This window comes from Accipiter gentilis, chromosome 12 (genome assembly GCF_929443795.1).
Source record: "Accipiter gentilis chromosome 12, bAccGen1.1, whole genome shotgun sequence".
NCBI lineage: Eukaryota > Metazoa > Chordata > Aves > Accipitriformes > Accipitridae > Astur > Astur gentilis.
Window position 1 is genome coordinate 2,758,599 of NC_064891.1, and position 14,048 is coordinate 2,772,646.

The 14,048-nt window shown below is 52.4% G+C and overlaps 2 protein-coding genes across 11 annotated transcripts in view; both read right to left on the reverse strand.

The window, feature by feature from the left end:
- Nucleotides 1-8,034, reverse strand: part of THEGL (theg spermatid protein like) — a 41,239-nt gene extending 33,205 nt beyond the window's left edge. For 6 of the 8 annotated variants that reach the window (XM_049814615.1, XM_049814616.1, XM_049814613.1 and 3 more), the window contains exons 1-5: nucleotides 6,308-6,857; nucleotides 4,053-4,103; nucleotides 2,925-3,047; nucleotides 1,154-1,291; nucleotides 719-839 (exon numbers count right to left, since the gene is read on the reverse strand). In XM_049814615.1, the coding sequence (XP_049670572.1) occupies nucleotides 719-839; nucleotides 1,154-1,291; nucleotides 2,925-3,047; nucleotides 4,053-4,103; nucleotides 6,308-6,540 (666 nt within the window). In that variant the 5' untranslated portion in view covers nucleotides 6,541-6,857. Of the gene's footprint in view, nucleotides 1-718; nucleotides 840-1,153; nucleotides 1,292-2,924; nucleotides 3,048-4,052; nucleotides 4,104-6,307; nucleotides 6,859-7,955 lie in introns of those variants that run through there. The other 2 variants (XM_049814620.1, XM_049814619.1) reach the window with 2 other exon arrangements.
- Nucleotides 7,027-13,300, reverse strand: ARL9 (ADP ribosylation factor like GTPase 9). Of its 3 annotated transcripts, none has more exons than XM_049814644.1 (4): nucleotides 12,345-12,441; nucleotides 11,161-11,235; nucleotides 9,381-9,556; nucleotides 7,027-8,276 (listed from the first exon to the last, which is right to left on the reverse strand). In XM_049814644.1, the coding sequence occupies exons 3-4, from the start codon at nucleotides 9,519-9,521 to the stop codon at nucleotides 8,097-8,099; spliced, it is 321 nt and encodes a 106-aa protein (XP_049670601.1). In that variant the 5' UTR covers nucleotides 9,522-9,556; nucleotides 11,161-11,235; nucleotides 12,345-12,441; the 3' UTR covers nucleotides 7,027-8,096. The 3 variants fall into 3 exon arrangements, with proteins under 3 accessions (XP_049670601.1, XP_049670600.1, XP_049670599.1); XM_049814642.1 differs by lacking the exon at nucleotides 11,161-11,235 and adding an exon at nucleotides 12,865-13,300 and having other exon boundaries at nucleotides 8,096-8,276; nucleotides 12,345-12,513; XM_049814643.1 differs by lacking the exons at nucleotides 11,161-11,235; nucleotides 12,345-12,441 and adding an exon at nucleotides 9,793-11,136 and having other exon boundaries at nucleotides 7,028-8,276.
- Between the last annotated feature and the right edge of the window lie 748 nt (nucleotides 13,301-14,048).

Sequence of the window (14,048 nt, forward strand, 5' to 3'; positions counted from 1 at the left end):
CCAGTTTGGGTCAGCTGCCCTGGCTGTGTCCTGTGCCAACTTCTTGTGCCCTGGCTAGGCATGAGAAGCTGAAAAATCCTTGACTATAGTCTAAACACTACTGAGCACCAACTGAAAACATCAGTGTGTTATCAACATTCTTCACATACTGAATTCAAAACATAGCACTGCACCAGCTACTAGGAAGACAGTTAACTCTATCCCAGCCGAAACCAGGACAGCCCCAAGCCCCTTCACCCCTGCCAAACCAATGAGCCACCTAAAAGGAGCAAATTCAGAAATAGGTCTCTAAATTAGGCTTCTGGTGATGAAACATACATAGTGCTTGCAGGCTCATGCCCCCTATATACACAGTGAGGAGCACAGCTGCCCAACTACAAACACGACTGTACTCCCTAGGAGCTAAACAGGCCATTCCCATCAGGTTTCTCCACTTTCCCAGGCTGCTTGATCAGCGGATGCCTCCCTTGGCTCTCCTGCTATTCTAGGCTGCTCCAGCCTGGCTGTTTTCTGTCTCTCAGCAAGGAGATTTTCAAAGACCGCATCTCACTCCAAAAAGGCAGTTTCTCTCAGTATCACAAATCCCAGCAGAACCAGACAGCTTCTCCCCTCCACAGCACACACTGGGCACATCCCAGGGCAGGATACAGGGTGCAAAAACTCAGGACAGTTTGCTGCATCACTGTCCCCTCCAAATCTCACTCAACCACCTCCTCACCTCTCTGGCCAGCAGGAACTCTGGGTGCAGCGCCTTTGGTCGGGCAAGCTCCAGGATCCGTGGGGAGGCCTTATAGCTCAGTGCAGCTGGTGATACAGGCCACTCAGGGGACTGGAGAGGTCTGGAAGCAGAGAGTCATGGCACCACCACTCGCAGATGTTCCTCCACACAGGTTGAACCAGGCTGCAGCTGGGATGTTTAAGCTTCATGCTTGCTGCAGTAGAAGGCAGCTTTGTCTTGTGGCCATTTCCAGTGTAGAACCCACTCAGCCCATGAGAGAGTCCAGAGGTCCTAATCTCAGCATAGTTCCTGCTCTGCATTTTGCTCTCTGTTACACCCATCCTCTGTTCCTGTATTTATTACTTTGAAGCTGCACTGATGCTACAAGACCCAGGGGCCTCCCTATAGCATCCAACAGGCTTTCTGGCATCTCACCTTTGCTGCAGGTAAGCAGCCTGGTATTTTTTCGGTTCAGACAACTTCAGCAGCCGATCAGAAGGGAAGCGAAAATCCACTAGCAGGGGACACTCCCAGATCGTTGATTCCCGTCCACAGCCGTACAAGAAGAGGGATCTTGAGGAACAGCACAGAAGAGTTAGTAAAAGGCAACTGACAGAGAACATGATCCTGGCAGATGGTATCCTAAGTCTGGTTAAACATCTGTGCCTGCTGCATATACAAAAGTTGGCACCGGTGTTCATGGAAAAGCCACGAACAAATGGGCATTTACACTTGAGATTTCCTGACTTTAAAGGTAAATGCTGTTTGCATATGCAGACTCCTCTTTCCAGCACCCTCAGTGCATTGCTTTCAAAGTCTAGGCCTTTCCCTGGACCATTTCAAGAAGCCACTCCACAACAGAAACCTGGCAGCACCTCTGTTTTAAGCTCTGCCAATTTAGAAAGCTCTTTGTTGCAATGGCTTAATGGCATCTTGTGCTCTTGCAGCTCTTTTCATCTTGGGATCTCCCCAGGCTTGCCTAGTGCATGCTCATCCAGCTTTCCATCAGCCACTACTGTTGGAAGATACCTGTCATCACCAGGGAGAAGGTGAGCAGAAAGGCAGGAAGGGCTGTCAGACAGACACCGTTAGTCAGAGGCAGAAGCTCTCAGGAGGATAAGAGCCCCTGAACCGATGACAGTGGCAGAGGAGGGAAAACTACAGACAGGCACGTCTTGACATTCCTCCAGGTAGAGGAAAGCCAGGAGCACAACACGGTTTCATCTCCATTCTCATTGCTAAGACTTCTTACAGACTAGCAATCACCATTCTGTCTCCAAAAGAGCTTCATCCCCTCCAACAGAGCTACAGATGAGTTGCTTCAAGTAATGTGGCATCACGCAGCACCACTGAAGTTTACATTTTTTACACCATTTCTCACTCCTATTCCCAAACATGGACTAGTTTTTCACCATGCAGTGACAGCAGAGGTTTAACTCAAGGCAAAAGACCTGGATTCCTTCCAGTCAGCAGGAGGCTCCAAGATTTCTCTGTTCATAGCACTTCCTAACCTTTAACCTCAAGATTTAGGCCAGGCTCCAAGAGGATGCAAGGGATCACTGATTGTGTCCAGGTGCCTGGCTGGGCTGCATCAGCCCCAATACAGACAGGGAACACTCTAGGGACAGACAGTCCCTCTGTACACACAGGTGTGACACATACACGTTTCCACCAAGGCATGCATGCACACACATGATGTCTCTGCTTCCAAGCCAAAGCAGAGCTGTTGGTTGTGGTTTTGGTTTGGGTTTCTTTTTGTTAGAGCAGAGGAACATGCTCCCATGTGCTTGGAGACTGAGATCAAGGTGAGATCAAGGCTGGCTCCTATGGCAGCTGATCCAAACCCAGAGCTCTAATCAGACCAGCAACCACCACATGTTGCAGAAGCCCTTCCCACAGCCAGGAAGTGGGTGTGAGGAAATAAAAGGGCACCAAAAGTTAGCACCCCCTAGTTCCTCCTCACTTTGGAAGTCAAGCAGTCAGGGCAACTATGTTCCCATAGCACTTTCTTCCCTGCTACAGACAGCCCCTGTTCCAAGCACCAGTACAGCCTGGTGGGTCTCAGTGGCATGGAGCTCCCTGTGGTGCAGCAGTGGCAGGAGATGAGATAGCATCTCCCCTTCCCCTGGGAGCCAGCACATCCCCCTGATTAGATGGCACCCTCTGAGCCGCCTCCTTCCCTAGGATGTGCTACCGCATCACTGACCTGCACTGGTTCTTGCCAAAATCTTGCTTGGGCTTGGCCAGTGCCACTGTTCTTGGGGATGGTTGAGCTGTCACAGCACGCCATGAGAGGGTCCAGATTGTCTCTTGGGTTCCCCACACGAGTCTAGGAAGAACAGCAAGGGCGTGAAATTTTAGAAACATGCACAAGTGTGAAACGTGTTTGCTGGGGTTATCCTTCCCTGCCTAGGATGGGACATGCACACGGTCTCTACGGCTCCCCACAGCTGTAAAGTGCCGCTGCCATGCCCTAAGCCCTCACCTTCTCCGGTACGGAATTTCCTAATGCTGTCCAGGTGGTTGCTGTCAACTCAAAAAGAAAAGAGCCTTCAAGTGATGAGTCTGGTTTTACAGTTCCCAGTGGATGTGCAGAAAGGGTCATTTCACTAAATCTCTGAAACCCCTGGGGGAGTTTCATGATTGCATTTTTCTTGCCTCACCATTACCACCTAACCATACCACAGGTATGACAGTAAAAATAATAATAATGTTACGGTCAGGGTGTGCCATGGAAAGTGGGTGCGGTTTTGCAGCACGTTAGTGGTTACTCTCCTGTGCCCAGGGCAAATTTGGAGTTGCTCATCCCCCATTGAGAGAGAGGCCATAGTGGGAGGGGGTACCAGGGTAGTCAGGACAGGGAACAGCAGGGCGATGGGTTTGTGGAGCCTTTTTCAAGCACACAGACAATGGAGAAGAGACGTTATCAAGAGACTGTTGCCCTGGCTTGTCAAGCCATAGGTTGACCGTGCAACGCAGACAGCAACTCTGTTCCTAAAGCTGGACTGCGTCCTCCAGGATACAGCAGCCTGTGGCTCCAATGAGGTCTGGTCTCCTTGCAGCACAGCACCATCCTACCCCACAACATCTCAGTGGGGCAGCTCAGATGGGGCAGCAAAGGCAAGACTCAAGTCAAGCCCAGGTTTTGGACTGAAACAAGAAAGAGCAAATTGAAGAGAGCCCCTCACTCACTGAACATCTCAATTTGTTTTTTTGGAGCCACTTCTGCTCTTGAGAGGAAAGCAGTAGCAAGACAACGGCAAAGGCTCTGCACTGGCTGAGGCCTCACCAGTCCCCCAGCCCTCAATCCATGACTCTCTGGCTGCCTCCTTACCTGGGATCATTTGCACAAGCTTCTTTCTTGGGTTCTGCAAGTTCTCGTATCCTGTCAAAATTGTAGAAAAGGGCAAACATGCCATTAAACATACAGTTAAACCAACAAAGTGTAAAGAAGCTACTGCTGTACTCAAAGCCATATAACACACTCTTCACACGTGCCTTTGCCTCCATCCCTTGCGAGAGTCCATTTAAGGGATCTCTGTCTCTCCAAGTTACTTTCCATCCATTTAATCTGGTGAATTCACCAGCCCATGGATTTTTGTGCTCTTTCTGGGATTGCAGACACACAAATTTGCAATTCTGCCCTCACTGCGGGGTCCCTTTGGGACATGGCAGAGAGAGGGAGAAGATACTTTTCTGGTTAATAACATGCCATGTAACCCCAGAAGGTAGAAGATGGATGATCTCCCAGCCTACAGGAGCCCAGATGAACAGAAACACCCGTTATCAACACTCTTGTTGTTTACTAAAAGGCACCATGGAGACAGCACTGTTCCCACATGGCTTTAGAAGCACAGATGAAGACATGGGTTTTTTATTTATCATTTTATTTCAGTCCATTTAGCACAAAGGTCTTAGATACTATAGAGACACAGGAATATACATGGTCTGTGCCCTAGGAGCAGCACTGAAAATGTTTTTACTGAACATTCATCAGACCAAAACCTTTCAGGAAGATCAGATATAGCTGTCTGTTCCTCTTCTCAAGTGTCCCAGGCCTGAAATCCCAGTGGCTGGGAAGCACTTGTGCTTTGTGAGCCTGGGTACAAAGAGAAGGATGAGATGATGCCAATGCCACAAGTGCGTTGCAGAATTCCCTGGTGTCACGGACCAAGCCCACATCCACCCACTGGGGCTGCAGGTGCCTGCCCCCAGCCAGCTGGGGAACAACCACACGATGCGGGCAGCTGTGGAAGTGCCCCACCATGGAAAAGCACAGAAGGTGAAAGCCTGGGGCATTGCTTCCCTGCTTAGTATCACCAGGCAATAGGGCATCATAGTCCTAGAGAGGAGCAGGGACACCCATAGAAACGTTTGCTGACATAAAACGGTCTGTGCTTTGGGGACACACCTGTGGTGTCTCTGATAGGGCCAATACCTCTAGTGAGATGCTGAGCCCCAGAAAACACTTGCCAGAGAGCTCAGCGCCACAGAGACCATTGCAATGGCAGGCTGCTGTTAGAGCATCCTCACCACACGCTCCCCGAGAGATGGCCCACAGATGTTATCTCCCCATCACGCCCAACCGCTGGTCACAACACTGCAAACACAGCTCCCACTGAGGTCCTGCAGAGGGAACTGCCTGTAGGACTTTGGCCCCCTGCCGCCAGTTCAGGATGGGACGTGCTCAGGAAGGCAGCCATCATTTCAGGAGCCAAAAGGCAGTTTCAGCTGTTCATTCCCAAGTGGGTCCCCAGAGGCTTTTGCTAGCAAAGGTGCGAGGGGGTGAAGGATTACCACGTGGAGGTCCCCCCCAGCCTAGCCGCGCCGCAGAGCTGGCAGCCTCTCTCTGCAGGCAGGCTCGTCGCTTTTCCTCTACTGCTGGCACAGATCCACCGTGTAGCCACAGCCAAACCTAGCACAGTGCACACGTGGCCCTAGTGCCCCACATCGCTGGCTTGTACGCTGCTGTGCAAACCTTGCGTCATGACCCAGCCAAGGGATGGGTCATGCATATCTATCTCCAAATCAGGTCCCTCAACTCACTTGACAATCGTTAAGTTTTGTTTTCCCCAATTACAAAAAAAAAAAATAAAATAATGACCTTCTACTCTTTTACGATGGCAAAAGCTACAGACAGACCGGCGTTCCCACACAGGACGCATCTGCAGCAGTTCTGCAACTCGAAAGAGTTAGGCCACCTCACTGACTAGGGGGCAGTCCTGTGAGAGCCTTTGCCCGTTTGGTCCCAGCAGGGAAAAAGAGGCCTCGCTGCAGCCAGCCGAAGAAGAAACGCCTCCCCTGCGCCGCCTGAGCTCACACAGACTCATCGCTTAAGGGGGGGGGGGGGGGGGGGTGTCAACTCCCTTTGAGACCAATTCCTTGTAAAGCAAAGGGTCACGGACAGACGTTGCTTGTCACGAGAAGCAGGGGGAAGGGCAAAACCCGGCATCATTTTCTCCGTGTGTTTATCACAGCGTCACCCGCTGTGGTATCGACTCGCCGCTCAGAGTAAACCCCCAACCCCAAGAGAGGTGGGGCACGGCGTGGACACCCACTCAGCAGGCCGGGGCCGGGAGGGTTTCTTACCTGTGGCGTGAGCCGGCAGGCAAGGAACAAGACACTGCAAAGACAAGAAGAGGTGAATTTAAACGCTGGGCAACACCTGCAGCCTGGGCTGCCCCGCTCTTCAGGGCGACGCAGTCACAAGGCGCGTGAAGCTTGTGATCTCCTTGGGATTCGGCTGCCTGGCAGTTCTCCGCACCGGTTTTCCCGGTGCCGCGGCACAGCGATGCACCGGCACGCCGTGAGGGGCTCCGCATCCACCGCCGGGCGCTGGCAGCCCCTGAGCCCGCGGGACGGAGCACCCCCGGCACCACCTCCCCTCACCAGCAGCAGCCGCCGCCGCCCGGGACGAGCACCGGCGGCCGCTGCTGACCTGCGGGCGCCATTTCGGGGAGCCGCGTGCCCCCATGAGCGGCAACGGCCCCGCGACGGGCTGGGGCCGCTCGGCCCGGCGGGCACTCCTCCCACATCTGGTGCCAGGGGCCCGCCAGCCGAAGCCGCCGAGCCCCGCCGAGGCACCGGGGAGCCGCCGCCGGAGCGGGAGGGAGGGCGGAGTTGCCCCCCCGCCAACAGCCGCGGGCCCCGGCATCCATCCCGCCTCCGCCGCCGCCGCCGCCCCCCTCTGCGCCGCGCCCCTCCCCGTGCCCACCCACCGGCGCGCGGCCCGGCCGCCGCCATGGCGCGCGCTCCCGTCGCCACGGCAACAGCGGCGCCCGCAGCCCCGCCCCGCCCCGCCGGGAACCGGCGGCTCCTTCGGCCTCTGGTTCTCCGGTGGGCTCCGCGCTGGGGTAAATGAAGGCCGGACCACCGCTTAGGGTACAAATTTTCTGCTTTATGCACCCGAAGGACGAAACTAGAAAAACGTCGGTACAGTACATGCGGTTGCAAAACAGGTCCTTGAGGGAACGGCTCCGGGATCAGGCGTTCTTGGAGTGGAACTGCGAGGAGGCTGGGAGAGCGGCACCCATCAGCAACTCACCCTCCTCACCTGCCGCGCTAACAGACATCGCTTCCCAAAAACAACAGGTTTTTCACGCGTACGACTGCTTGCTCGAGGACAGCCTGGACTAAACCAGAACAAGCCGCTCAGCCCGATGGAGGAGTCTCCCACCTTTGGTGCCAATTTAACTTAAATGCTTCCAGTCACTACCTTAAATTACACTGCTTTGTTTTTTCCCTGTAGGCAAAGAAACACCTAATGTCTTCCTGCTTTCATTTTCTTGTTCTTACCCACCAAAGAAGCAGTAACCAACCCAACTTCCAGAGATCGCTAATTTGCCGCTCCCTTAAAAGCCAGCTCCAATACGGCAACAACAAAAATTGTCACCACTGAAAATACCAGCCGCAGCACTTTAAATTTCTGACACTGTCAAGAAGTGAGGTCTTATTTTTAACAGAACAACACTGCAAACAGGGTTCTGTAAAACCTGTGAAGTAAACATATTTCAATTTAAGCCTGAGACATCAAGCCAGGTTAAATTCACTGGATACAACTTTGCTCCACTTAAGTCGGTGCTCAATTCCCACCTGGCAAGAAGCCATCTCAGCCCACCTAAGCTATATATCCCCTTAACTCTGCTGTCCAGGAGACTAACTTTCCCCTACAAATATGCTAAAAAATAGACTACTTTTCAAATGTATTTTCAAACTACTACAAATCAGGTTTTCTTACCAACTAGACATCATTTTCAGAGGAATTCCACACCCACAAGGAAAAGGTATCTGCACGTTTCAGTTGTCACGCAGCAAACTGACCATACGCTAACAACGCGTCTCCCTCAGCTGCAGATACCACATTGTAGGAAAAGAGCTGTCACTGTGTTTCCAAAACCAGCTGTGCTATCAGCTCCTTGGCATCCTTCATGCTGGAGGGTATCTCGGAGCCATCCTCGGCCACGTGGGTACCAATCAAGAACAGCTTCCTCTCGTCCCCAATATCAGACAGTGCCAGAGCATCGTGGATATCGGTGATGCAATATGCACCTTCGAGGTCCTGATACGCAAAAACAAAACAAGCCTGTTAGTTGCATGAGGCGGCAGCACCATTCCTGCTTTGAGCCACTGCCTTTGTCCAGGGAGGGGAAGGGTCTCAAAAGGTTCTGGGGGCACCACTCTTACATACTTTCTATGAGATCAAGTTCCCATGCCCTAAAATGCTTTTGGAAAAAAAAAATGTTTATACTTAATCTAATTTCTTCCCAAAGAAACAAGGGTACAGTTCTGTTTCTAGTAATCCCAGTGTTTCTGATAATAATGTAAGACTAGCTGTACAAGGCAGACAAAAGTCTTGCTGGCCCAAGACCCCAGGCGCCCAGCACAGAGTTACAAGAAGAGGGCAAACGTACAACAGTCATTCCCTGCACACCTTCTCAGCCACCAGTGTTTCTGACTCTGGGACCTAGAGAATAGTACCATTTGCGTTTGATGAAGCCAAAGCCTGCGTTTGCGCTCAAGGGTGACACAAAGGACTACTAGAAATTTAGAAGGTAAAAACATAGAGCAAACCGAGCACACAGCCCTCATAAAAAGAAAATCTGGGCTTAAAAACGCTGGGCTGTTCCGTCATCTGACCATACCACAGGCACAATTCTATTCCAGGTACAGCACCAGTCACTGACACTTTCACAAAGATCTTGGGAGAAAGCACTGCCTTGTGAGGAAAGCTGCTCTTCTCTCAGGCTTCAGCAGCAGCCTTAGGAGCAACAAACCAGACAATCTGAAGGCAAACAAGGGTGCTTCACTTTTCGGCTGCTGCTAGGTGAAGTGCTACTCCTAGACAGACATTCAGAACAGAAACCTAACTCCAGGTCTAACTGTGGTGTTCCTTGCAGCTATCAAACCTTGCAACTCTACAGGAGTTTCCACCATTACTTCCACCCACAGCTCTGATTGCACCATCTGCAAGTGCAGGACCTGCATCTTGCAGATCCAAAACAACCTCAGATTATTTTCTTTTGCGGTCAACAGGTGTCCCAGAAAGACCCCAGGTCCCAGCCACGTGGCCTCCTTAAAGGCACAAAGCCTCCTTTGAAAGGTTTTGTTGCTGTTTTCAGAGCAGCTGCCAGCCCAAGCTCAGCTAGCAGCAGGGAACTCTTACCTGCTTGTTGGCCAGAACCACCACCGGCAGGGTGGAGTTGTTCTGGATCAGTTGATGAAGCAGCTGTTTTGCCACAGGCAGTCGGGCATGATCGGCCGAGTCCACGACATAGATCAGCAACAGCACTTTGGGCAAGTACATCTTCCAGTATGAACGCAGAGATTCACTGCCCCCGACTGGAAGAGAAGACAGCAGCACAGGATTCACCAAGTAATCCAACCAGCACTACTCCCAGAGGTGCAGACAGCAGGCCCTGGGCTGAAAACCCAAGGTATTTGGGTTAACAAAACTCAAAAGTATTTGAGCTACTGTATATGAGACCAGAAATAGCTTTATTTTCCCCAGTCAAGTCCCATGCAGGTATATATGTCTATGCTGCGGAGAAAAAACAAAAACAAAACCAAAAACCAACCTTTCCATTTTAAGCTCTTATTTTGAGAGGATTCTGGGTTCAGTTTCTTTATGGTTGCTTTCTGCCTTGTTGGTTCTTGCTCTTAAGCAAGTAGGGAGAGTAGAAAGAGGTTCAGTGTCCATAAACACCATGTGAGAATGTCCCCATGTAACCTATCTCCACATGCCCATCTCACCTTAAGACAAAGCAGTTTCCAAAGAACAAATTTAGCTCTGAAGTGGGGAGAGCTCTCATAAGATTTGTATGACACTAGGGACTAGTTCAAAACTCCCACAGCTTTCATACTGTCAATAACCAGAGGTGCTTAGGAAGAGAGAAAAATCAAGCCCCAGCAGACTCTTCAGGCAATCCTTGGGAGAAATCTTTGCACAGGATACATTTCTGCCTGAGCTCTTCTCTGCTCGATACAGAGGAAAACTGTCCACCTTCAAAACCAGGCCTTGTAACAATTCTGTGGTGAAACCATATGCAGCAAGTTGCTCAAGATTGTTGTTCCCATCTGGGGACAAAAAGAGTTTAGTAGTTTGCTGAGTTTAATAGAAACAGGAATAGCTAACAGTATATGAAGTATTTCAGATGTGTTTTCAGCTCTCCAGGTCTTCTCCTAAGTACACTGCAGAACCACTCACTCAAAAGCACTGAGGTGCTCAAAAGGCACAGGTGAGTCTCCCAAAAGTAGCAAGTTTTCAAAGCAATACCTCTGGGGTTCCTTCAAATTGTCTCCTGCCTTACACGAGAGCTCTTTTCAAAACTGACTTGATAGTTGGCCATCTTTTACTGCCCTCAGCAACTTTGTTCTGTTTCAAAGCAATTTTATTTTCACTTAAGTCAAAACGATTCAGTAGTTTCAAGAATGCAGAAAGGGAAGCAACAATTCCCGCTACGGCATGCCTGCCTCTTCTTCAAGAGCCCCAGCGTACCTGCAGGCAGAACTGCAAGTCTGCCACTGTGGAAAGGGCCCAAGGGGCTGTGACTGACATGTCACACTTGGGACAGATGCCTCCGAATCTGTACTGTGACATTGTGGGGGCTCACCACTGTTCCCTTTGTTAAGTGCATTCATGCATAGCATAACCCAGGGGTCAGCAACCTCACAGAGAACGTTTTTTTGTTCCCAAACCAGCAGGAAACTCAGAAGAAGCCAGGAGCTCCTATCTTTTACAGAGGCAAGCTACCACCCACTTAGCTATATGACAGTACAAAGAAAAAGATAGAACTTTTCTATCTGTCTAAGCCAGCAAAATAAAAACCCTGCTGTCTGCTGATCACCTTGTGCCATGTGATCACAGCATAGGCTGCTAACCCCTGGACTAGGCGATGGTACAGACTGGATAAGTAACCAGATTAGAGAGCCATGCACGGATTTACCTGGCTGAAACTGGCCTGAGACATTTCATTTCCCATGGGTCAGATCGCAGCCATCACATCTCAGTCACTACCAACCTGGACCAGAGAGGGAAGGATGACTCAGAGACAACAGGTTCTGCCATGGGTGCACAGCACTGGGCCCAGGCCATCCCCAGGCAGGAGCAGAGATGCTGTGGGTTTCTCTGGGCTCAGCTAGACAAAGCACCTCCCAGTAGGAGACACGGGTGTCTCATACCTACTAGGATCTCTGGAGAGATGACTTCCCTAAGACACTGCAGAGACTCCGATGGTAGTAGGACTGGGAACGAAACTCTGCCTTAGCAGCCTCATCCTCACATCCCAAAAACTTACCTGGGAACAGCACGACTCCTTTAGGCCTGCTAACAAAGGTATGGAGGGGTCTATGGGCTAGCTGCCAAGCGAGCCGGTTGAGCACTGGTACAGCACAGTGCAGAAACAGCAAAAAGTAGCTTCTGCCTCCACAGAAGGCAGGCACTGATGAGGCTAGGACATCAGCCTCTCTTTACCAGGGACTGACTTGACTCCAGGGCCTCTACCTTTCCCACCAGCTAGCTGCACCTAGAACAGCTGTGGCACCCCAAAAGCATCACAGGAGACACTCTCTGCAGACATGGACAATACTCAAAAATCAGTGCTAAGGACAACACAGAAAGTTGGTGAAAACCCAGACATTCAAAAGCCACTAAAGACTAGAAAACACCACTTAGGAGGCTTTTGAACAAAAAGGGTACAAAGCTTTTCTCTTCCTCCTCTCTTCTTTCACCTTATTATTCATTCCCCTTCGGGTCTTGCCCTTTGCCAGGCATAAGCACCAAGGAGAAGCTGTACAACACATAATGGCGACAGACCACCACACAGGTCTTACTAGGGACACCTCTGCTTTCGGCTGGTTTCACATAATCAGGCTTGTTCCCCTTCTCTCTCTGGGAGCAGAACTCCCTGGAGGACAGGGCCGAACGAACACAGACCTCCTCTAACACCAGTATATCATCTCCTTCAAGAAGTGGGGTGGGAAAGCAGAATCCCTAAGGAGAAATTAATCACATCTTCATGTTATCGGAGCGGGCACGAGGGGATGCGGAGCTTTTTAAAATATGGGCCTGATCCCTAGGGCACAGGACAGGAATTTCTTTTACGTTCCGTACTAGAACAGGTTCACTCACTCTCCAGGAACTCCATCTGGGACTCTTCGGTGTTGACACAGATGGCATTGAAGCCCTCGGTGGGAGCCACACTGCGTTTGACGTGGTTAGTTGCCAGGGAGTGGAGAATGCTGGTCTTCCCAGCCCCATCTAGGCCCAGCACCAGTATCTGCTTGCCGTGTCCTCTACCCTGCAAAGCGAGGGGCAGCAGGCTTAGCCAGGCAGCGCGAAGCTTAGCGGGGCTGAGGGAGACGGGGGGGGGTCTGTCCGCGCCCGTACGGGGGGAACAGCAAAAACCACTTCGAGGTGAAGAGGGAGACGATGGGAGGCCAGGGACGCCCGCCGGCCCCGGCCCGACCGCGGGCAGCGGCGGAGGAAAGCGGAGAGAGCGGCCCCGGCCTGCCCGCCCCGCCGCGGCCCGGGGGCCCGGTCGGACCGAGGCGGGCGGGGGCGGCGCAGCCCCACCGAGAGGGCCCGGGCGGCTCCGCCGGCGCTCCCCGACCCGGCGGCCCCGCCCGCTGCCCCGACCCGGCCCCGGTACCTGATCGACGGCGGCGGCTGTAGGGCGGGCGGCCGCCGGCGCGGCCCGGCTCCGCAGGCGGGCCCAGGCCCAGGCCGCCACGGCCGCGCCGCCCGCCACGGCCAGCGCCGCTCCCCACAGCGCGGCGGGCCGCAGGCGGGTGCCCATAGCCGCCCCGGACCGGCCCGCTCCGCTCCGCTCGGCGCCCGGCGGCGCGCAGGGACGCACGGACGCCCAGAAGCAAACGGACACAGGGACACACGCACGGAGAGCTCGCTCGCACCGCAGCCCTGCGCGCCGGCAGGGCTCCCCCTGCAGCCCCAAACGCAGGGCTCCCTCCCCCGACAGCTGGGCTCCCAACGTCAGGCCGAGATCTTAACTGGTTGCAGTAAAAAGCGAACCGTTTCACAGGTGGCTTTTTGCTGTTTGTTAGAGGAAGGCAGGCCTTCCCCACAGCTGCCGCTGCTGCCGCCCTCTTCCCCCCCGCAATGGGATTTGCTCCCAGTTCACTTCGACTTAGGCACCCATCTCCGGGACACCAGTCGGGGCACTGTCCAGGCAGCCTGGTGAGGGCTCCAGCAGTACCACAGTCAGCGTTTCCATCGGGTCAGAGTTTCAGCAAGGTTTGACCAGAGAAGACACCTGCAGAACACATAGTCGCATTCTCCTCCGGTATCTCCTCCCTCCAAATCACACTCCAGAAGCTGTGTCACTACAGGATAGCGCTCGCTCTCCTGTAGTCACCAGCTGCCAGCTGAGAAGATACATCAGCCAGGCAGGTCATTTAGAACCATCCTTTCTATTCAGCACTCACTTGGCAGCAAGCGACTCCTATAGCCATTCATAAAGCGGTTTTCTCTATGCTCTTCTTCTTTCTTCTCACTCAGAGCACAACACACATTCAGGCCCCTTGTACAGCCAAGGTAATAAAGAATAGATTCTACTTAGATTTTTAGTCCATGGGGTCTCAGGGGCAGGGGGGGGTTAAGCCACAGTAACATTTCCCTTGCTCCCCACTTCCTCAGGCCTTTGCTTCAAATTCTTTGAGAGACAAAAGCCTTTGCCTTTTGGCCTGACATCTAACAATTCTCCCTGAGGTGCTATTTCTACCTATTGAAAGTCCACGTATGGAAAAATGTTTCTGCTACATTCAGACCAAACCAGATGTTTCAAGAGATGCTTGGGGGCTACCTGTAGAGTTCTAG